General features: G+C 45.2%; 1 protein-coding gene across 5 annotated transcripts in view; it reads left to right on the forward strand.

Annotated features, from left to right (window-relative positions):
• Positions 1–1,437: 1,437 nt before the first annotated feature.
• LOC119185775 (uncharacterized) overlaps positions 1,438–22,245 on the forward strand; it is a 49,249-nt gene continuing 28,441 nt past the window's right edge. For 3 of the 5 annotated variants that reach the window (XM_037434660.2, XM_075872438.1, XM_075872439.1), the window contains exons 1-3: positions 1,438–1,590; positions 3,522–3,560; positions 6,056–6,198. In XM_037434660.2, coding sequence (XP_037290557.2) covers positions 1,510–1,590; positions 3,522–3,560; positions 6,056–6,198 — 263 coding nt within the window. In that variant the 5' untranslated portion in view covers positions 1,438–1,509. Of the gene's footprint in view, positions 1,591–3,521; positions 3,561–4,284; positions 4,425–6,055; positions 6,199–22,245 lie in introns of all 5 variants that reach the window. The other 2 variants (XR_012885760.1, XM_037434659.2) reach the window with 2 other exon arrangements.

Genomic DNA, 22,245 nt, shown 5'->3' on the forward strand with positions numbered 1-22,245 from the left:
AGAAATTAGTTGGATGTTATCAAGCATGGGAACGCAAGATCGACCGATTTCTCTCTACTTTCGCGTCACTCGCGGCATTCCGGTGTGCTCTTAGCTTTCGGTGATGTTTTATTGTGATAGCAATTATATGGACATTCTCGACAGGATTTCGCCGCCCATGTTGGTGTTGACGTGTGTGTCGGCGTCGATGTCATGCACAGTATATGTATACGTACCTATTTATATTAAAACGCAACAAAGAAAAAGTCCAGAAGAAAGACTCTGGCGTGTGCACTCGAACTTGGGACCTCGGCGTCGGGATTGCGAGGTGTTAACCCTTGAGCCACTAGAGGGCACCTCCGTCACCGTTGAAACGGCAACCTAATCATATCTACCTTTGTTGGTGGGCATCTGGGGGGTGGTGGTGCACTGATCGTGTTTTCAGCATTATCAGCAATAAGTCGCAATGGACATGCGGTGGCTCTCATCTCTCATGCGTACTTTGGCCTGCGGAAAAGAGGGGATTGGACGATCTCTCACGAACCGTTATCTCCCGGTTGGGAGGATATTGGCTGGCGTTGGGCTTGCACTGTAATGATTGATGTTGTAGTTTCGGGGTACACAAAGGTCACTGCAATCGTTGCACAGCCTGCATTTGTGAAAAACGCGCGCTTTTCAGACACAGCGAAGTAACAACTGAGGTGCTTATTCACGTTCATCTGTACCCGTGAGTACGTTTCGTGCGTCATTTCTGCGTGCGAAACGTGGAACACGTTTTGATCTGCTTGCCTTTCTGCACGGGACCTTCCAAGCTGTTGCTATCACGTTCATTCCTTTGCCTTTCGGGCAAAGCTGCGAAGGTTTTGTTATAATTCCATTTATACAATTAGATATTCTTCATCTTGCATCAAACGACGGCGTCAGTTCTCAGAGTACAAAAGGAAAAACATAGTTATACTGATATACATAGGCTTCAAATTATTTCAAGCAGTAACTTTAAACACACAGTAGTGAAAAAAATTGAAGTGAAGCCGTTCCAGTCTTCTCATTGCAAAGCCACGGGTGCTTGCTCTCCCCATCGTATTGCGCGCTGTACGTGATATTATGGTGTTTAAAAATTATTAACAACGAGTCAAGTAAAATATTCAAGGTTGATTCGTACATTTGAAGGTTGGGGAGTGAGCGGGGGCATTGTCATCTGATGTGAAGGTGGTGACAGCTGAAGGAAAAAAAGTTAAAAATGTAATTGACACAGATGAAAAAATTCAACCAGGATGGCTACCGCATTGTAGTAGACAAAGGGCAGAGTAGCAATGAACTCGTCCTGAGCACGTGTTCTAATATTGACAAAGCTTTCTCTTCGATAAATCTTTAACGAGTGCTTTGTGAGTCCTTCCGTTAACTTCCAAGTGAACTTCAGCTTTCTGACGTCAACACTGTATTGCAGCGGATATAAAGAGTTTCGATAACAGGGTTTAGAACTCTGTATGATACAAAATTTCCGGAACGATTACTTGTGCCGCGGCTATAATGGCTCCCTACATTGTTCACCCATGGTTAATCATTTCAATTGCCGCAGTCGTGCCTCTTCGCGTCTCAGCTGAACAACCGGTAAGCTTAATGAACCTGATATATGTTGGAGATGTTATTTATATTGAGAATGCTTAATGGGATAGCTAACAAACGTGCGCATTTGAAGGAGCAGTCACACAAACATTATGCGTGTCACGTTTTTTGCATCAACGTGTAGTTATTGATCTCCTAGTAAAGATTCGGTAGTGTCAATGCAACAGAAAGACGAGATGATAAATGTAATACAAATTAGTACTACCAGCATCAAACCCAATTCAAGAGGCATCCAAAGCCCGCAAATTTCTAGCGCTGCCGAGTGGCCATGTCCCGCGGTCACGCCGCATTTCTTCACGTACCCACACAAATTGGGGACGTGAATTTTTGTTGATATTTGGTGAGATAGGCTTCGCCATCCCCGTCATTACCGCCGCCGTCGTCAGCATCCACAAAAAACGATGTAGACACTGAGGAATACACAATCGCGGTGGTTCGCGGCACGACGAATCAGTTTCGGTTTGATCCTCTAGTGAGCAGTGATTCTGAAATCGATGCCGGATCGAACAACGGCAAGGCAGCTGCAGACGAACGCTTGGGCCACGCAGGCTAGTAAGGCATATGAACACTGCGTGCGTGTTACTTATTGGCGATGATCGTAGGTTCAAATAATCAGATTCGCCCTCACAACTTCCCGACAAATCCCCTGAAGAGGCACAACACGGAAGAAGAAGAATTCACACGAAGGCGTTGCACGAAGTAAGCTAAGAAAAGCAAGTGAAGCCATTGCAAGCCAGCCAGGCTTCATAGAATTGCTGCTCGATCGTTGTCACTCAGCCTCAGACGCGGCCTAGGAGCTCGTTTAACCCGTAAAATACTACCGATAACTCATATGCCCCTGAGCGCGCCGTTTAGCCTTTGGAAGCTCTTGGCGCTCGAAGTTGAATAACGTAACGCCATTCAGTCATGTTCCGCTAAAAAAAATTGCCAGGTCTCACGTACAGTGGGAATTGATCATATGCGAAGCACGAATGAGAAATGTCAGCACAGCGTTACGAGGTGGATTAGCACAACGTTACGAGTTAGAAGTAAATGAGGCCGTACATGACTTCTGTGTCATGATTATTGTGTTTGGATATGTCGTTTACCTTGGTCATCTATTCATGTCACGGGATACCAAATTTAGTATATGTGAAGCTAGTGAAATGGCCGTGAGCACGCTATGAGAGGGGTATGTTGTCATGTTCTTACGTCACACGCGCGTCAGGATTATCTTGTTTTCACCAGTCATATATCTCGTCATTTATTGATGTCACGTAACACAAAATTTCGTATATGTGGAGCCAGCAACACGGCCGCGAGCACATAATGAAGGGCCCATACACTGCAATGTATCGTTGACACGCGCGCACGTTGGCCACAGTGACGCTATGTTAGCAAAACGTGAGCATGCACTGTATAGTGTGACGCCAGTCGCGACCAGCGTCCGTCGGCGCGGCTCGACGGTAACTGGCGCGAAATGCGACATGCTGCATTTTGAGCTTAGGCGTTATCCAGACAACACTACGTCTCCCTCTTTTCGTGACGGAGGGACGCCGGACGCGCTCAAAACACGCATGCGTCAAAGCAACGCAGCGCGGCGGGTACCTCTGATTATAAGGCAGGACAGGCGCCTGGCGTGGCAACGCTGGCGTGAAAGGACGAAATGTACGCCGGCGAGTGCGCGCACCGCGTCGAGTCTAAATGTATTGTCGCCTTCACTGTGGCATGTAGTCATGTTCCCACATGACACACATCTCATGATCATGTTCGCTCAAGTCCATATCTTCGTCCTTCATGGCATCACGTGATACCAACTTTGGCATATGTGAAGCTAGCGAAACGACCTAGGTTGGCCAGTGAATTGTTTTTCGGATAAATCACTCTTAGAAGTTTAGCGGGTCGCCGTAGAGCTGAATTATTTCTTTGTTTTGCAGAAAAAAAGTGCTCCACAGAAGAGGACAGGCCCATGGAAGGTAAGACATGAAAACGAACTGGCCCAATTATGCCTAATAACGTGAAAAAATTGTGCCAATGTTACTAAAGTGGTGGACACTGCCGAGGAACAGGTCACCAAGTTCGTACTGAATGCCACAACGGTAGGCTTCCAATTGGAGCGTGTTTTAAGGCACCTATTTGTAGTGACACCTGAGAATTCAACTGTATCTGAAATACACCAAGTTTGGCAGGAAGGTGTTAGGTGCAATGCGGTTTCTCTATGAAAGTCAAGAAATGCAGATGCAAAAGCTGTGGGCGTATTCACCACAAGCGCACATCGAATTCTACATCCAAAGTTGTCAAATTTCATTGCATATGGCTGCTTCGAGGTGAAACAAGTATGACCTACATTTTTGGGTTTATGTGCTCCTTCTACTATTTATCCTATGAACCCTAATGGCACTATGTTTGTGTTCTAAAGGCTGAATACGTCTTAGATAATGTGTAGGTCATTAAATATGCAGTGCCGTGTTGTGGCAAAAACCAGAACTTCGAAAAATCAAAAAGCAATGCGAAAGTGTCCACGATGTTACTGCACACATTTGGTTCAACTAAGCCTTCTTTGCGAAGAAGTGAGTAACCAGTAGTAAGCGGTGGTTTCCCATGAATTACCAGTGAGAAGACATATGAAGCTATACTGAAAAGCTTGGCATGATCTTTTCCCATGGAATGGAATGAAAAAACTTTATTTCGGTCCTGCAGGACGCGCTTAGCGCGTAGCGGGCGTCTCCCACGTAGGGACCGACAGGGAGTACCTGGCGGCCGCTTCGTGGGCCTGCTGGACGGCCCATCGCTGGTCGGCGAGAAGTGAGCTCCTGAGGGACCTCTCCCACTTGCTTGAGGTAGAGTCGGGAGGAGTTGTTCTACACTCCCAGAGCATGTGTTCGAGTGTCGCTGTGTGTCCACATGATGGGCATGTGTCGCTGGGGTATGCATCGGGATAATAAACGTGAAGCGTGGCAAGGTTTGGGTACGTGTGTGTCTGTAATAGGCGTAGGGTTAATGCCTGCGGTCGGTTAAGTTTCGGATGTGGGGGTGGAAAAATGCGGCGTTCCAAGTAAAAGTGCTTTGTAATTTCATTGTACGTAATTGGTGCATCCCGATTGGTATCCAACCCAGCAAGATGAGGTTGCCCTGTGGCAGTGCGGTCGGTAAGTGCGCGCGCTGCATCATGGGCGATCTCGTTGAGGTTGGATAGGGCACCCGGCACCTGGCCGAGATGGGCGGGGAACCAGATGACAGTGTGGTGCTTCAGGGCACTCGGGTCCGCATTGCGCAGGATACGTAACGCCTGGTCGGAGATGACTCCGCGTTCGAAGGCTTTGATGGCCGGCCTGGAGTCGCTGTAGATAAATTCCCGTTTGCTGTCGAGCATAGCTATAGCTATAGCTACTTTTCCCATCTGCATAAATTATTATCAGCACCGAACTGCTTCATGTAAGCGTAAACTCCGTGTTGCATGCGTTGCAGTCAAGCACTCTCACTTTAATGTTCATATATTTTGCTTATAAAACTGCTACCATTCATAGCATAACAGTGAAAATATATGAGAGTTGTCTGTAAATTTAGAGGATAACTACACGAAATAGAAAATTGCGGCCATATTTGTCAACTTGTGTATGGTAATAAAGCCAGACGGCATGCTTTGCGAGTACGCAGGATCCACTAAAATGATGAGGTGCGCTTGCGCACTCGAGCCACCTGGCTTTTCGAACCCACCCAGGCTGGCAGGTGCCATGTTTAGGATGCGCCCAGGTTATAGGCTTCGTTTCAACCAATCTGCTCAAATGGAAGTCTGTGTGTCAAAGACAATTTAGCAAGAATAAAGAAGACAACAGCAAAACGCCTAGAGTGCTTCTACGCTTTTATGAACAATTGCTTTCTTTGCGTTTCATTCTGCAACAGTAGGATGTCTTGCTTAGCGCACCGCTTCTTTTTCCTGCTTGCACCACTTTCCTATAAACTACTTCGCGCACAAATATAACATTTCATGACAAGGTTATAATTGAAATGAAAACGATTACTTTACCATTCCTAACTAGTAGATATATTCACTCACATTTTTTTTATTTACAAGAGCGTTTTGGCCACTGGAAATACCCTGTTGCGTAAGTTTTCATACGTGAAAACGCCAGTTTAAAATGGCATAAGGGTGTTTGTTTTAGACATGACGAACCCCTTTTAAGGGTGTAAAGTTAATTACGGATTAAGAAAGGTCACGTCACCAAAAGAGAATGCAGAGTTTCTAGGATTGAGTATATCTCTTGGAAAATGCTGATTTGTCGGATTTTATTTGAGTGAGTGCATTTTAGCAGGCTCTAACGGTCATCAAAGCTGTCAAATTTTGATGTGACAACTTGCCTAAAGATAAAACCAACCATTTAGTCGATATTGTATGCGTAGACGCCTTTTCCCCACGCCTTGATGATATCGCTAAGAAATAGATTTATTGTTGTCTTGTTCTTTTCTTCAGTTCATGAATACTGGTGTCATTTACCTAAACTTGACTACGATGAACACATCTGGAATATTGTGCAAAGCAGCAATGAGAACAAAGTTGAATGCTACTGCCAGAACCTTTTCTCAGGACATAGGAATCAGATACCATGATGCCTGGTGAGTCAACACAGCTACATTCATGCTAATGCCGATTTCTTACGAAGTATTTCAATACACTTCAGTGCTATACTTATCCAGTGCAAACATTCAAAAAAAAACAGAAGTCTTATAATGTTCACCGTTTCTATTTGGATAAGCATTGCACTTTTCCAGTAGAGAAGTCTCTGGTTGATAGTATGTGCACTGGCATCCATAAATAAAATGCAAGACTCTGACCAGAATATTGATTGTAACATTGTAAAAAATACACGAAAATAAAGCTGAAGGACCCAAAGCGTGTCGTATCAGCGCCATGAACTTTGCCCGAACAATCCTGTCGCTATTCCCACCGGCACTTGTGAAGCCTACTCTTGTGTCTGGCCCTACAATCAACGAGGTCACGTAATTTCGCTTTCTAGCAGAATAATTTCGTCAAAACTGCTGAGTCTTCTCAGTAACACGGGATTCTCCAGCCTGCAATACGTATTATGGCAATGTGCTACAGGGAAAGAACACTTGAGAAGAACGTGGTATGTCCACACGCAAAGTTTGACTTGGAAAACAATGCTCTCCTATAATTCCAAGATCATCCACATGATCGCAAAACAAACTAAGAAGAGATCTAAACTGTACATACTCTCAAAATGAGAGAAGAACAAACATGAAAGAAACACCATTTTCACGTTTTCTTGAAGAAGCAACCTGAGAATCAGATAACAAATGGACATTTGACTAACACAAGCAATCTTACTTTCTGTGATACTGCAGGTGAAGGCATCCGGCATATATTGTCGATTCAGATGTTGTCATACAGTGAGCTTTCCCTCTGACCCTAATTGTTATTAGACTTTAGTGTCCCTTTAAGGATGAATTATACTTGTTTTGTGTATAAGAGGTACCAGTACCACCTGGTCCATTTTTCATATTAAGTATGAGTTCTCCTTAGTGTTGGTCATCATTAAAGTATAAACCAACACAACCACGTGACAGTTATTTTGTAAAATTGGTTCGCCTATGCCTATAGAAACAAGTGAAACCAGTACTTTAAGATTACTGAGTTTCATATTACTGATATTGTTTCAGTTACTCTCACGCTTAGATATGTTAATTTTGTTTCTGATATCGAATTTCATCCAATAAATAAGCTCTCACTATCTTTATATTACCCAGCTTCTTTGATGTTATGAAGAACAGGAGAGAGCGCAAGCGGTACATGATTAAGGCGGAAGTAATTATCGCGGAAGAGAGGATGGAGAAACAAAGACCGACGGATACATTCGGTTGTTAGTTTTGTGCTCTCCTCTGTTCTTTCTCTGCCCTGTGCCCGGTGCTCTTTGTTTCAGCGCTAAAGGTATTGTCGTGAGACATTTCATTGGAAACGTAGTAATAATTTCCAGTCGCAGTAGCGCCAATCTGACAGAAACGCAGATTTCGTGCATAGCCGCAACCACAAAGAATTCGTCCACTTTCTCGTCCTCTGTCATTGCAACGAGTGCTCGCGTGAAACGTCGCTAACAGCACGAGAATTTTACGAAGAAGCAAAGACAAAGTGACACGTGAATCGGCAAAGGCTATGTATAGTAAGTATCTTGGTGAACATTGTCAGTGTCCCTCCTTTGTATGAATTTGATAATTAGTTTTTTTATATGATAGGTTGCGATGATAGTTGTTGGAGCTTTTTGTGTGTTTGCATGCATGCCTGATGGTTTCAGAGCTACGGTTTAATTAAAGTAAGTTGTGAGTGTGCGCTTTTCCATGTATTTTTTTTTGTTTTCTTTTAAGTTTACGCCTACGATGTTTTACAGAGCTATACACTAACTAGTCCGACAGCATACGTTACTGGCCTTCCTGTTCTTCCCTACAAAAGCCCCCGGGAGTGAACAGCAGTGATCGAGGCGACTAAGGCCTGGGTAGAAATAAAGGCTGATAATGAACCTTGAGCCGGCTAACATGCACCGTTTCACGACTTGGTTCAGGGACAGGATCGAGACGCGTAAGACCTCGGTTTTCCCACTGCACGGTATACGAGACACGGTAAGCGCATCATTGTAGTTTTCATCTTTGTCATCAACATGGCTAGCATAACTGCGCCTTTACGCATTGGTACGCTGAATGTACGTGGTCTAGGAACGCGTCGCAAACAGTACCAGTTGAAACGCTTGATGCAAGAAAAAGACCTTGACTTGCTCGCGGTCCAGGAGACGAAAGTTAGTACTGAGGACGCGACCGATAGCTTGGTAGCAGGATTTTTATTGCGGTACAATGCGTGTGTGAGCTATGCAGCGGGACCATCAGCCGGATGTATTATTTTTGTCAAGAACTCTCTTGGTATTGTAGGGAAAGAGGTCAAAAGTTGCCTACACGGGCGTTTTATTTTGTGTGACTTTTGTTACGGGAACACTAAATTCAGAGTTATCTGTGTATACGCACCTACAAATTCGAGAGACAGATGTTTGTTTTTTCGGGAAATGCAAGCGTACTTTGAATGTCAGAAATGCGTGATTCTGTTGGGTGACTTCAATTGTGTTTTGACCCAAGACGATTGCACGTATACTGCTAAATTAGGTGATGAAAGCGTTGGTTTGCTTAGAGACAGCCTTAATAAGTACTTTTTACATGACGTAGCTCTGTTTGCGATGGGTGGTAGTCGCCAACACTTCACACATTTTCAAGGTTCGAGTCACGCACGACTAGATCGAGCATATGTTTGTTCTGAGATAGTACCTTTATGTCAGAACTATGACGTTTATGCTGTTTCCTTTAGTGATCATTGCTTAGTTTCGTTTGAGATAGGTAGAAAGTGCAAAAAGAAGGTTGTATGGGAAACATGGAAACTGAATACTAAGATAATTACGCACGAAAGGTTTGTAGATAAGACAAAGGAGGAAATCGAGAATTTTTTCAAAAACGCAGAAAAGAGTGCCGCGGAAAGATGGGAATTATTTAAGCAAAGGATAAAAATGAACGCAATAGAGTGTGGTTGCTACATGCAGTATCAAGCTCGGAAACAGGAACGTGAGCTACGGGCAGAGCTAAATGATTTGGTGAATATTGAAGCAGAAAACCCGGGCTCATTCACACATCAACTGCAGGTTGTCAAAAACAAAACTGAATATCTTGAAGAAGATAAATATAAAGGCGCATTTATACGAGCAAGAGCTGAGAGATTCCTCGTGGGTGAAGCCCCGACAAAGCGAGCCTTGTCAGATGAAAAGGCATATGCGCGAGCTCACGACATACTAGAGATAGAATGGAATGGTAAAATATTGAAAGAACATAAAGATATTATGAAAGCTTTTGAAAATTATTATCAGGACTTGTTTGCTTATCGCGAACCAAAGGAGCCGGGTTTTGTAGATGAGTTCTTGATAGAAATGCCGACACTCAATGATGAGGACACAAATTATTTAGAAATGTCTATTAGTATAGGGGAAATTGAGAAGGCTATCGATGATCTTGGCATGGGCAAATCACCTGGTCCAGTTGGCATTAATGCCGCCTTTTACAAGGCGTTCAAGGAGGATATGGCCGCCGCATTGCATGAGGTTTTTTCAGAGTCTTTAGATCGCGAAACTCTGCCTCCATCGTTTAATCGAGCACACTCCGTGCTGATTCCTAAAGGGAAAGAGCAACATGTTTTACGCAAAGTGACAGGATACAGGCCAATCACGCTAAAAAACGTAGATTATAAGGTTTTTATGAAAGTTCTGGCTAGGAGGTTGCAAGGAGTTATATACAAGTTGGTCGGGTCACATCAGACTTGCGGCATCAAGCGTAGGAGCATATTCACGAATATTTATGTTGCCAGGAGCATTTCGGAGTATTGTGACGAGGCGCTTCTAAAAGTAGCTATGTTGCAAATTGATCTAGCCAAGGCTTTCGACATGGTTTCACACAATATACTCTTCATGCTAGCTGAGTACGTTGGTCTTGGTGCGATCATATGTAAAGGTATTAGATTGGCATACAAAAGTTCAACCACCAATTTAATTGTAAATAGAGAACTCTCACAGCGCATACAAGTACTTTCCTCCGTGCGCCAGGGGTGTCCTCTAAGTCCTTTGCTCTTCCCTATATTTTTGGAACCATTGTGTCAGAAAGTGATTCACCATGCAGGGATTAATGGTTTCATGTTGCAGTCATGTGAAGTGCGTGTGTTGGCATACGCCGACGATATCGCTTTTTTTGCAGTTGATAGAGAGAGTGTCACTTCGTTATTAAAAATCACTCAAAGGTTTTGTGACACGAGTGCAAGTTTAATGAAGAAAGAGAAAAGCATTGGTTTATGGCATGGTAACTGGGACCTTGCGCCCAGTTCCTTTGGAAATATTCAGTGGCTCACGACGCCTAGTCGTTACCTAGGGGTACCATTGGACAGGTATCAAGACAGTGAAGCATTTTGGCTTGGAAAGGCTGAAGAACTGCGTGCGACCGCCGAAGGATGGGGCGGTCGTGGCTTATCAATTTTCTCTCGGTCAGCTGTATGCAATGTGTTTCTGGCTGCTAAAATATGTACCTTTTGCAAGTACTTAGTTGTAAGCGTAAAATCATTCACAAAGTTCACAGGATATTCGCCACGTTCATCTGGAGCTCTACGTGGTAGAGAACATCTAGAACGAACTTGTTTCGGCGAGTTAAGCAAGGAGGGCTGTCTCTGTGCCATCTGTTTCTTAACCAAGTATTATCACGTTTCCTGCTCATTAGAGACCAGAGAGACTCGTTTTTACGTTCTTTATTTCAAACAACGCTGTTACACCACATGCCTGACTTCTTTGTATCTTCAGACAGGCGAGAACGACACACCTTGTCACCGTTCTTGCGCGAAGTTGTGTTCTCGTATCGTTTCTTAAGGGCGAGGTTTTCGATAGATTACCTAGCTAATGTGAAAAGAAAAACCTTAAGAAAGACCTAATACAGAATGTTTTTCCTGTGCCCCTGTACCGTTCAAGGTATGAAAAATCATATGTTCATTACGTACTAAAGCGAGTGAAAAACATGTGTATACCACCAAATGTGAAAACCTTCTTTTTCAAACTTCATACGGGAACCTTGCCAGTAAAAACGTGACTTGAAGAGAGAGGGATGTATGTACCATGGGGAAGCAGCTGTCTCCTGTGTAACAAACCTGAGACCATTGAACATGTGTTTATTGATTGTAAGAACGCTAGTTTCTTTTGGGACATTTTACAGAGGAATTTAAAGAAAGATTTACCTCTTACTTCATATGGAATTCGTTTTGCCTTGCGATAGTTCTGTGCAAAATTTGGATGTTATATTTTTACTTGGTCTTCATTCGGTTTGGCGTAGTATGCTATCGTACAGACACTGTGATGTGAGAGTTCTATCCGTTAATGAGTGTTTCGTGTAAGCTGTTATAAAAGTGCGAGATGTGTATAAGACTACCAACTGTTTTGAAGATGTAATATCTTTGTTTGACGCGTTATCACGCATGAAACACGTGTGATACTGATTGTCATATTAGCTTGACCTGTAGTCAAGAAGGCAATAAAGAAAAAAAATGCACCGTTTCACGACTGCAATGGCTCGGGTTGCGGGATAGCGTCCAAAGAAGTAGTTGAGAGAGGACGTGCGGTCATTAATTTGGTAGGGGCCGTCATAAGGGGGAACAAGCTTCGTTGAATGTCCAGAACTGTGGTGGACGGACAACCAGGCGAGTGAACCCGTCACGAAATGTTTGCAGCAACGTCACTGTCATCTCGGAGCTTTTCACGACCATGGGCGTTGCTCATGAGTGTACGTGCAAGCTGCCTGCACTCCTCCCCGTATTCGGCCGCTTCAGACACCGTCGTGCACTCGAAAGTGTCGCGTCGGTTCAGAAGCAATGTATCCATAATGCAAGACAGTTCTCTCCCGTACTGCGAAAATAACGGTGAAAAGCCAGTGGTAGCTTGTATGGCTGCGTTGTAAGCGTATGTTACGGATGGCAAAACAGTGTCCCAGTTGTTATGTTCGGACATAATACATAGGCAACATGTCGCCGAGAGTGTGGTTGAACCTCTCCGACAAGCCGTTAGTTTGCAGATGGTGGGCTGTTGACTTGCGATAGACGATTCTGCATGCAGAGACGAGGTATTGTATTACTTAGGAAAGGAACACGCGTCCTCAGTCGCTAAGCAGCTCCCGTGCTGCTCAGCGCCGAAGAACGAAGGTCCGCAAAAGGAAGAATGCATGGACGTTGTGTGCTGTAGCGGCCAGAAGTGCAGCAGTGTCGGCGCAACGCGTCGGATGACCGACTCCTACAACGGCATATCGGTTGGTCACCGGAAGAGCCGCAGGCAAGCGGGCCATATACGTCTATGCCAACGCGATCCAAAGAACCAGCTGGACGGGGCAAACTTTGCGATTTGGCAGAAGGCCGCTGGCGAACTTTTCGTCGCTGGCGTGACATGCAGGCACGAATGCACTGACCGTGGAGGAATACATTCTAGGCCAGTAGAAGCCTTGCCGTAGTCAAGTATTCGTTTTGAGAACACTGGCATGAACGTTATGAGGAGCAGCAGGAAATTGTTCACACATTTTAAAACGCATGTGTCCGGGAATTACGAGTAGCAACTGGAGACCAACGGGTGAATAGTTTCGTCAATAAAGAACACTGTTGGGCACGAAAATGGTAGCGGCTTGGCGACAAAGCGTACGAGAAAGTGAAAGGGTTGGATCCTCGAGTGAGTTGAGTAGAGCTGAAAAGGTGGGAGCCTTGCGCTGCTCGACATCCATTTTGGCTGCGTCGGTGGGCAACAGAGATGCTAAGGACATTGATGTGGAAACCACATCGAAAGGTATCGGCAATCGGGAAAGTGCATCAACGTCAGCGTGCTTCTTGTCTGATCTGTAGACAACGGAGTTGTCATGCTCCTGTAAGCGAAGCGCCCTTTCTTTGAGGCAGCCTGATGGTTTTTTTAACGAGGACAGCCAGAAAAGGGCGTAGTGGTCGTCAAAAAGACGACCATATAGGTATACATATGTACAAAATTTGACGAGAGTTCAAATGACGGCTAAACATTCCTTTTATCTGAAAGAGAAGTTTTTTTCTGTCTTCGTTAATGTGCGGCTGGCATACGCCACAGTATGCCACTTCTCACTACAGTATGAACAGATTGGTTATTTGAATGTCCGCTTGCTAGTGTGACGATTACGGTGGAGTAAAGCATGATTTGACCACTAGTGAAGCTTCACTGACTACCCATAAAACCAATACTAATGCAGAAATTGGCGGCTTTACACCGACTCTACTTTGCAGTCTGCAATCCTGCGTTACTTAACTCGGGTCTAGGCACCGTATGAATTTTAAATTTTTTCTTATTGTATACCTTTAATGCTCAAAAGCTGAAGATCACGCTCAGAATAAATGTAGACCTTGTTCATGTCAATGGGATAATGTACTCCGTTTTTTTGCAACTGTGGGAAAACAGCAATGCGTGCGGTGGCAATGCCTATATACTGAATTCACAGAAGAAGGCTCTTCAATCACCAGTTTAATCCTACAATAATATGTGCGAACGTTCTAGCCAAAAATAATGCATTAGGTTAAAGTGTCTGAACTTTGAAGTTCATCCTTCACTCATACAACGTTGTGGTAGGGACGTGCTTTTTTCTCCATTAGCATCAAATCACATTGTTCAAGCAATCAATCTAGAACAAACGTTGAAGCATAATCTGGGCTTTCCAAGGCGCGCCAGCACACCTTACTACGCAAGAGAACAAACAATATTGAAGGACAATTAATAAATTTGAAATTGTGTTGGCGTGAGCCTGCGGATATTTCACTGACTATGCCTTTTTTTCTTATTTCGATGTATAGCAATCGGCATATTTTTGGTATCTGGGGAGTCCACATTGTTCGGGCCTTCCTCAGAACTGCTTCACGTGGAATCATCTTTGTACCTCTCCGTAAACGTGCGACTGTCTCCACTGTTGCAACGAGAAGCCTGGCAAAGTAGCAAATGGAAGCTCCTCCTAAGAAACAATGGCACGCCTGCTTTTCTCCTGTGAAAAACGCGACCTAGTTTCCACTGAAACCACAATCACTAAAAAATGAAGCATTTCTTAGCGAACTTCAGCGACTTAGAGCGTATCTATCTATCTATCTATCTATCTATCTATCTATCTATCTATCTATCTATCTATCTATCTATCTATCTATCTATCTATCTATCTATCTATCTATCTATCTATCTATCTATCTATCTATCTATCTATCTATCTATCTATCTAGCTGCCTATGACTTTTTGCTCATCAGGGTGTTTCGATAATGATATCGTTGCCAAACTTGTCGTGGCATAACAAGACTGTATGAAGAACATATTTGTTTAGTCATAACATGAAAATCATGACATAAATGACATGAATGTCATGATTTTCATTTCATGGTCCTGCAGCTTTCGTGGTGGTTTTGTTCACATGGCATGTTGGAAAACTGGTATGGCATGACAAGATTGCATGGCGAACACAAGCGACAGACCATAACATTAGATTCTTGACATGCATGTCATGTAACATGATTACTTGCCACGCTTCTGAAGCGCTCGCGGCCGTTTCGCTAGCGTAACATATTGGGTATTACGGTACTGAATGGATGACAAAGGTATGTGACTGGTGCAAACATGATAATCGTGAGATGCGTGTCATGTAATAACATGACTACGTGCCACGCTCATGATCCGCCAGTGGCCGTTTCGCTAGCTTAACGTATACCAAATTTTATATACGTGACGTCAATGGATGACGAAGGTATGTGACTGGTGCAAAGATGATAATCATGAAATGCGTGTCATGTGAGAACATGACTACATGCCCCAGTCAAGGCGCCAATACATTTTGACGTGACGTGGTGCACGTGCTCGCCGGCGTTCATTTCGTCGTGTCCCGTCGGTGTTGCAACGCCAGGCGCCCCTGCCATATGCTCGCAGGCGCGCGCCACGCTGCGTTGCTGCATGCGCGTTTCATCGCGTCTGGCGTCCCTCCGTCATGAAAAGAGGGAGACGCATTGTTGTCTGGGCAACGCATCGGCGTGAAAAACAGCATGTCACATTTTGCGCCCATTGCCGTCGGGCTGCGCAGACGGATGCCAGCCGCGCCTGGCGTCACATTATAGAGTGCTCTTGTTTTGCTAGCGTAGCGTTGCTGTGCCCAGCATGCGTGCACGTTAATGCTACATCGGAGTATATTAGGCCCTTCATGATGCGCTTGCGGCCGTTTGGCTTGCTCCACATGTACCAAATTTTGTATTACGTGACGTCGATGGATGAAGAAAGTGCATGACTGGTGCGAACTGGATAATTCTGACAAGCGTGTCTTGTAAGAACATGACAGCATACCACACTCATAGCGTGCTTGCGGCTGTTTCGCTAGCTCTGCATATACTAAATTTGGCATAACAGGACGTGTATAGATGACGAAGGTAAAAGACACATCCAAACTTGATAGTCATGACACGAAGTCATGTACGGCATCATTTACCTCAACCTCGTAACATTGTGTTGATTTCAACGTGGCATATTACGCTTTCACAATCGTGCTTAGCATTTTATCAATTCCCACTGTACGTGAGATTTGCCAATTTTTTTCGCTACATAAAGCATTGCACATACTTGTGAATATTTGTTCGTTGCTACTGTCAATATTATCATGTTTGCCAGATCAGCAATGACACCATGCTGAGCGAAATTCACCTGAGGACACCCAAATTATTCAAGTGAAACCAGTGACGCAATTGCTCGTGCATATCATGTCTGGGTACGAATGGAGGGACACATGGATGGATAAGAGGACGTCACCTAATGGCATGAAGGCCTTGGCCACGAAACATTGTTTGAACTAGCCGAATGGCGTCTTACAGTTCAGAGGAAAATGCTCTAACACGAAGTCCGACTTTGCGATATTGAGTTGACGCGCATCTATTCGGTTTACACTTATTAACCATGCTGTCTCACCAGAGGCCACTCTAGCAAACTTCCAATAATTTATACAAATTTATCTTCAAGGCGTAACGTGTCGCTCATATGATATTAAATGCGAAGCATTTCTTAGCGAACTTCGGCGACTTAGAGCGTATCTATCTATCTATCTATCTGTCTATCTATCTATCTATCTATCTATCTATCTATCTATCTATCTATCTATCTATCTATCTATCTATCTATCTATCTATCTATCTATCTATCTATCTATCTATCTATCTATCTATCTATCTATCTAGTTGTCAACGTCTTTTAGCTCTCCTAACTGTTTCGTTAATGGCATCGATACCAAACTTGGTGTGGCATAACATGACTGTATGAGGATCATGACTACCATAACATGATTATCATGACATGTATTTCCTAAACGTCATGATTTACATTTCACGATTCTGCTTCTATTGCGGCGGTTTCGTTCACATGGCATGTTGAAAAACTGGTATGGTATGACATGACTCTTTGATGAACACAAGTGACAGACCCTAACGCGGAAATCATGACAAGTATGTTATGTGTGTCATGACTAGACACCACATTCATGGTGCGCTCGCGGTCGTTTCGCTAGCTTCGCATATACCAAATATTACGGGACGTGTGTGCATGACGAAGGTATATGAGGGATGCAAACCTGATAGTCATGAGATGCTTTTCATGTTAGAGTGAGACTATATGCCACGCTCATGATGCACTCGCGGTTGCTAGCTTAACATATACCAAATGTGGTATTACGTGACATGAAAGAATCACGAAGGCATGTGACTGGTGCAAACATGGTAGTCAAGAGATCCGTATCATCTCAAACATGACTACATGCCATGCTCATGATGCGCTCGTGGCTGTTCCGTCAGCTTCACATATACAGATTTGATATTATGGGACGTGAATAGATAACAAAGGTATGTGACTGGTGCAAACATAATAATCATGAGATGCGTGTCATGTAACAACATAACTACGTACCATGCTCATGATGCGCTCGTGGCCATTTCGCTAGCTTCAAGTATTCCAAATTCGGTATTACTAGATGCTAGCGGATGACAAAGGTAAATTTCACGTCCAAACAGAATAATCATGACATGCGTGTCATGTCTGGCATATTTTGCGTTCGCTTCGTAGCATTGCGCCCATTTTTAGAGTGACCTGTCAACCTTCCTCCTTCACGCATCTGATATCATCAATTTCCACTGTACGTGGGTTCTGTCAATTTTAGCTTGATTTTGTAACGTGTAGCTGAATAACAAATGTAACAGAGTCATTTTATCTTCAGCATCATGCTTCTAATAACATCAATTTTTAAGTAACGTCGACTCTGCTGAATTTTAACTTTAGGATCAGGTACATGAACAATACTCCCACAATTAGCATCTTTAAGTGACGTGAGCGATCGGTAGGAGTACACCGCAACGTTGCCAAAGATGCCGGAGATGACGAGGTTGGTTTCCACGCCCACATTTGCTGTGCACTCCCGTGAGAGGAGCAACAACATTTTTGTTTTGCGTATTGCTCCTGCTGCACTTACCAAAAAACAGTCATGTCATCACCAACAGTAATGCTATTCCTTGTTAACCAACGCCTCTACAGATTATAAAACCACTCTTTTTAAGTGGAGTGGTGCTTTCGTTTTGTTTAGTGTAAAGTGATATCTAAGCTACCATATTTCTAAGTTTTTAGTGATGCACTCCTCGTATGAAGTGTTTTCCCATTTGTACCTAGAAGCGACTATGTTTAAATATTATTAATTTAATTTCGATATATTTTACCTTCAAGTTTATGATGTGTCATAAATTTTTATTGTGTTTCGCATCTCTTATAGAGATGCGAAACACAATAAACAGAAATTTCTTTTTCTGAAAAGTTATCTGATGCTTTGCACTTCAAAAAATTGGCCCGAATCTACATGTTACACTGTAAATGCTGTCGAAAGACGATAGCCTTGCGTCTGAAGAGAGTGAACAGAGAGAGAGAGAGATAAAGATGCAAGGAAAGGCAGGAAGGTTAACCAGACGCACATCCGCTTTGCTACCCTGCACTGGGGAAGGGATAAAGGGGAGAAAAGAGGTTGCAGAAATATGAGAAGGTACACACAATCACGAGCACACTCGGGGAGCACACACAGTCTACAGGCGGTCGCTTAGGTGTGTTGACTTAAGATAACGTAGCAGTGTGTCATGATATGCGCGGTAGGTTCATCTGGTGCGCGATGTTTGTGAGTTTGTGCTGTGCCGTACGCCGACGAAGATGACGATGAGACAAGGAAAAGGCGGAATCGTGTCGTCAAAGTCAAGCCAAGCCATGGGGAGAGAGAAGAGGAAGACGACGACGGGGCGTTCGAGAAGAAGAATCTGAACGAAAGAGTGGCAGGCTGAAGCGCTCGTCGGGTCGTGGTCCCGAAGCCTACCTGTGCCTGTGGTCCGCACGAGCCTGGCTCCCTTCTACCGTGTGATCCAGCAGCCGGCGCCGGTCCGTTGTACTCGGATCCGGGCGTATTCCAGACCTGGGCCTACTACTGGCTGTCCGGGACGTGCTTGTCACACATCGACTCTGCCTCACGCTCCGCTCCGACCATGCCTGAGTCATCGCTGAGGTCGGCGTAAGACGCAACGCAACGCATCGACTCATCTGCCTTCGACGCCACACGGTGAAGTGTTTCAAACCTTGTGTAGTGCAGTGGGGGACTACGCTAAGCGTCAGACCTTGTCTTCCGAGAACGTATGTCGTGCTCGTACCTAAGGCAGTTCTTCGCTGTTGCCATGTAACACGCCAAGCTTCATTATTGTTTTTTTGTGTGGCATTAAAGCCTTATAACTCAAGTTGCAAATGTCTTCGTCAGTCTCGACAACGATTATTTAAGTTGCCGTGATTACCCGAACCTTATCCCTCACAATTGGCGTCCGCACGACAGGACGAAGCCGTTTGCACTGGGTTGAAATCTGTAGGGAAGATGAGTGAGCAAGAGCTTATAACGCTAGCGGAACGCATGGGGCTTCAAGGAGCCGAACTGAAGACGTGGGTAGACGCGCGGTTATAGCGGGCTCATGAGGAATCTGTGCAAGCGCGTGAAGAGCGTTCCGCGGAAAGGCAGGCGGCGAAGGAACGTTTGGAGATAGAAGAAAGAACTCTTCAACTGCGAATTCGACTAGCTGAGGTTGAAGGTAGCCGAGAGCCAACAGCGCGGGACCGCGAACCTGAGAGGAGTCAAAGCCGCCCGTGCTTGATCAATCCTCACAACCTGATTCCAGTGTTTGACGAGGGGCGTGACGATCTCGATGCGTATCTCAAGAGGTTCGAACGCGTAGCAGTTGGTCAAGAGTGGCCTGAGGAGAAGTGGGCGACAGCGCTTAGTTTATGCCTCAGTGGGGAAGCATTGAAAGTCTTCGGTCGTCTGTCGCCAGAAGACTCAATGGATTACCAGAGTACGAAAATGGCCTTGCTCCAGAGGTTTCGTTTCACAGCCGAAGGCTATCGCGAAAAGTTTCGGCAAAGCAAGCCTGAAGACGGCGAAACTGGTAAACAGTACGCCACGAGATTACAGAGTTACTTCGATAGATGGCTGGAAATGTCGGAAACGGACGAGGACTTTGCATCCGTGCGCAACCTCATTGTAGCTGAGCAGTTTCTGAATAACTGCCACGATCGCCTGGCACTTTTTCTAAGGGAGAAGAAATGCAGGACGGTAAAAGAAATGGCAGAAGCAGCTGATACCTTCTTGGAAGCCCAGCCGCAAACATGATGATTGATATGTGAGGTTTAACGTCCCAAAACCACTATATGATTATGAGAGACGCCGTAGTGGAGGGCTCCGGAAATTTAGACCACCTGGGGTTCTTTAACGTGCACCCAAATCTGAGTACACGGGCCTACAACATTTCCGCCTCCATCGGAAATGCAGCCGCCGCAGCCGGGATTCGAACCCGCGCCCTGCGGGTCAGCAGCCGAGTGCCTTAGCCACTAGACCACCGCGGCGGGGCGCCCAGCGGCAAACAAACTTGTTGGTATTTCGTGCCCAGTCTGCAAACAACATTCCCAAGGAGCAAGAAGGATTTACTTATACCCAGCCTCCTCTTAGATGTTTCGTCTGTGATCGACCCGGCCACAGAGCATCTGATTGCCGCACGAAACCCCAACGAGTCTTCTGTGGGCACTGTCGGAAGCCCGGCCACGATGCAAGAGCATGCCCAAGCAACGGCGGGTCAAAGAAAATGACATCTTGCATCGTGTCTACTGACCAGAAGTCCGAGACGCCCCGATGTGCCGATGATTCATCACAAGATGAATATGTTGCTAGTGCACTCCGAACGCGCACCGCAACAGCTACACGAAACTTGCCGGTGTTACAGGGAGAAGTGTTTGGACATACTGTATCAGTCTTGAGGGATACTGGGAGCAACACCCTGGTCGTGCGACGTTCCCTCGTTCCCGATGATGCGCTGACGGGTACTACCGCCACTATTTTATTGGCCGATGGTAGTTGCATCGAGGTACCGGAAGCAGAAGTACGGATTCTATCGCCCTATTTCACCGCAAATGCGATAGTCAAATGCATGACGTCACCACTTTACGATGTCATCGTAGGAAATGTTCCCGGCGCCCGTGACGCTAATGACCCCGACTCAACGTGGAAGGAGTCAGCGAGCCTGAAGTCGGAAACTAATCAGGCATTGAATTCTGAAGAGAAGTCCAAGGATGGATGCGGGACGAATAGCACAGTCATGGTTGGTGTTTCAAGCAAAGGACATCGCCGGAAGCTCACGACTGCTAAATTTGGAAACTTAGAGGTGACACAGGAGTCATTTCGCCAAAAACAAGAGGAAGATCGGTCGCTGGATGTTTGTAGGGCGAAAGTCGACACCCTCATCCGCGGTAAAGGAGCCACATACCACTCATTTATGTTCGAGAAAGGAATCTTGTACCGCGTTTACCACTTGACTCCGGGCAAATCGGTTCAACAAGCGGTGGTTCCAAAGGCGTTGCGTGTCCATGTGTTGCACTTGGCACATGAATCACCGATATCTGGTCACCAGGGTATCAAGAAGACGAAGGACCGAGTTTTGGAGTCGTTTTATTGGCCCGGTGTACAGGAGGAGGTACGAAGATTCGTAAAATCATGCGACGCATGCCAAAGGACATATCCCAAAGGCAAAGTAGGCAAGGCGCCTCTTGGACGAATGCCTTTGATTGACACGCCATTCGAACGTGTGGCCGTTGATATCATTGGACCTCTGACGCCGATTTCAAAGAAGGGTAATCGGTACATTCTTACCCTTGTGGATTTCGCCACTCGGTACCCGGACGCGGTGGCTTTGCCCGCAATTGATTCGGCAACAGTAGCAGATGGACTACTGGAGATGTTCTCTCGAATAGGATTTCCACGGGAGATCCTCTGTGATCAAGCATCCTGCTTCACGTCAGGCCTGATGGAAGAGGTGAATGCTCTGCTTGCTATTCGACATTTGAGCTCGACGCCTTACCACCCGATATGCAATGGCTTGGTCGAAAGGTTCAACGGCACTTTGAAACAGATGTTGCGCAAGTTGTGCCAAGAGAAGCCGAAGTCATGGGACCGATTTCTTGCGCCTCTGTTATTCGCCTATCGAGAAGTACCTCAGGCCAGTATGGGCTTCTCGCCGTTTGAACTGATCTACGGCCGGCACGTCCGAGGACCCCTGGATATACTGAAGGAACTCTGGACAGGGGAAGACCTAGAGGAAGATATCAAGACTACTTATGGATACGTGCTTGATCTGAGAGAACGTCTTGAACGCACCTTGAAGCTGGCTCAAGAGAATCTCTCCCGAGCTCAACACTCGCAAAAGAAGTATTATGACCGAACCTCCAAAACCCGACAGCTCAAAGTTGGTGACCGGGCTCTTATATTGCTCCCAACCAGGGAAAACAAGCTTCTTATGCACTGGAAGGGGCCATTTCCGGTTACAGGAAAAAAGAATGACCACGACTATTGGTTGGACCTTGGGCACACCACGAAAATGTTTCACATAAACATGCTCAAGCGCTACGAAGAACGTCAACCAGAAGTCACTAGTCAAGCTTCATCGTTCGTTGTAGTCGAAGAAGGAGAATCGGATTCAC

Source organism: Rhipicephalus microplus, chromosome 8 (genome assembly GCF_043290135.1).
Source record: "Rhipicephalus microplus isolate Deutch F79 chromosome 8, USDA_Rmic, whole genome shotgun sequence".
NCBI lineage: Eukaryota > Metazoa > Arthropoda > Arachnida > Ixodida > Ixodidae > Rhipicephalus > Rhipicephalus microplus.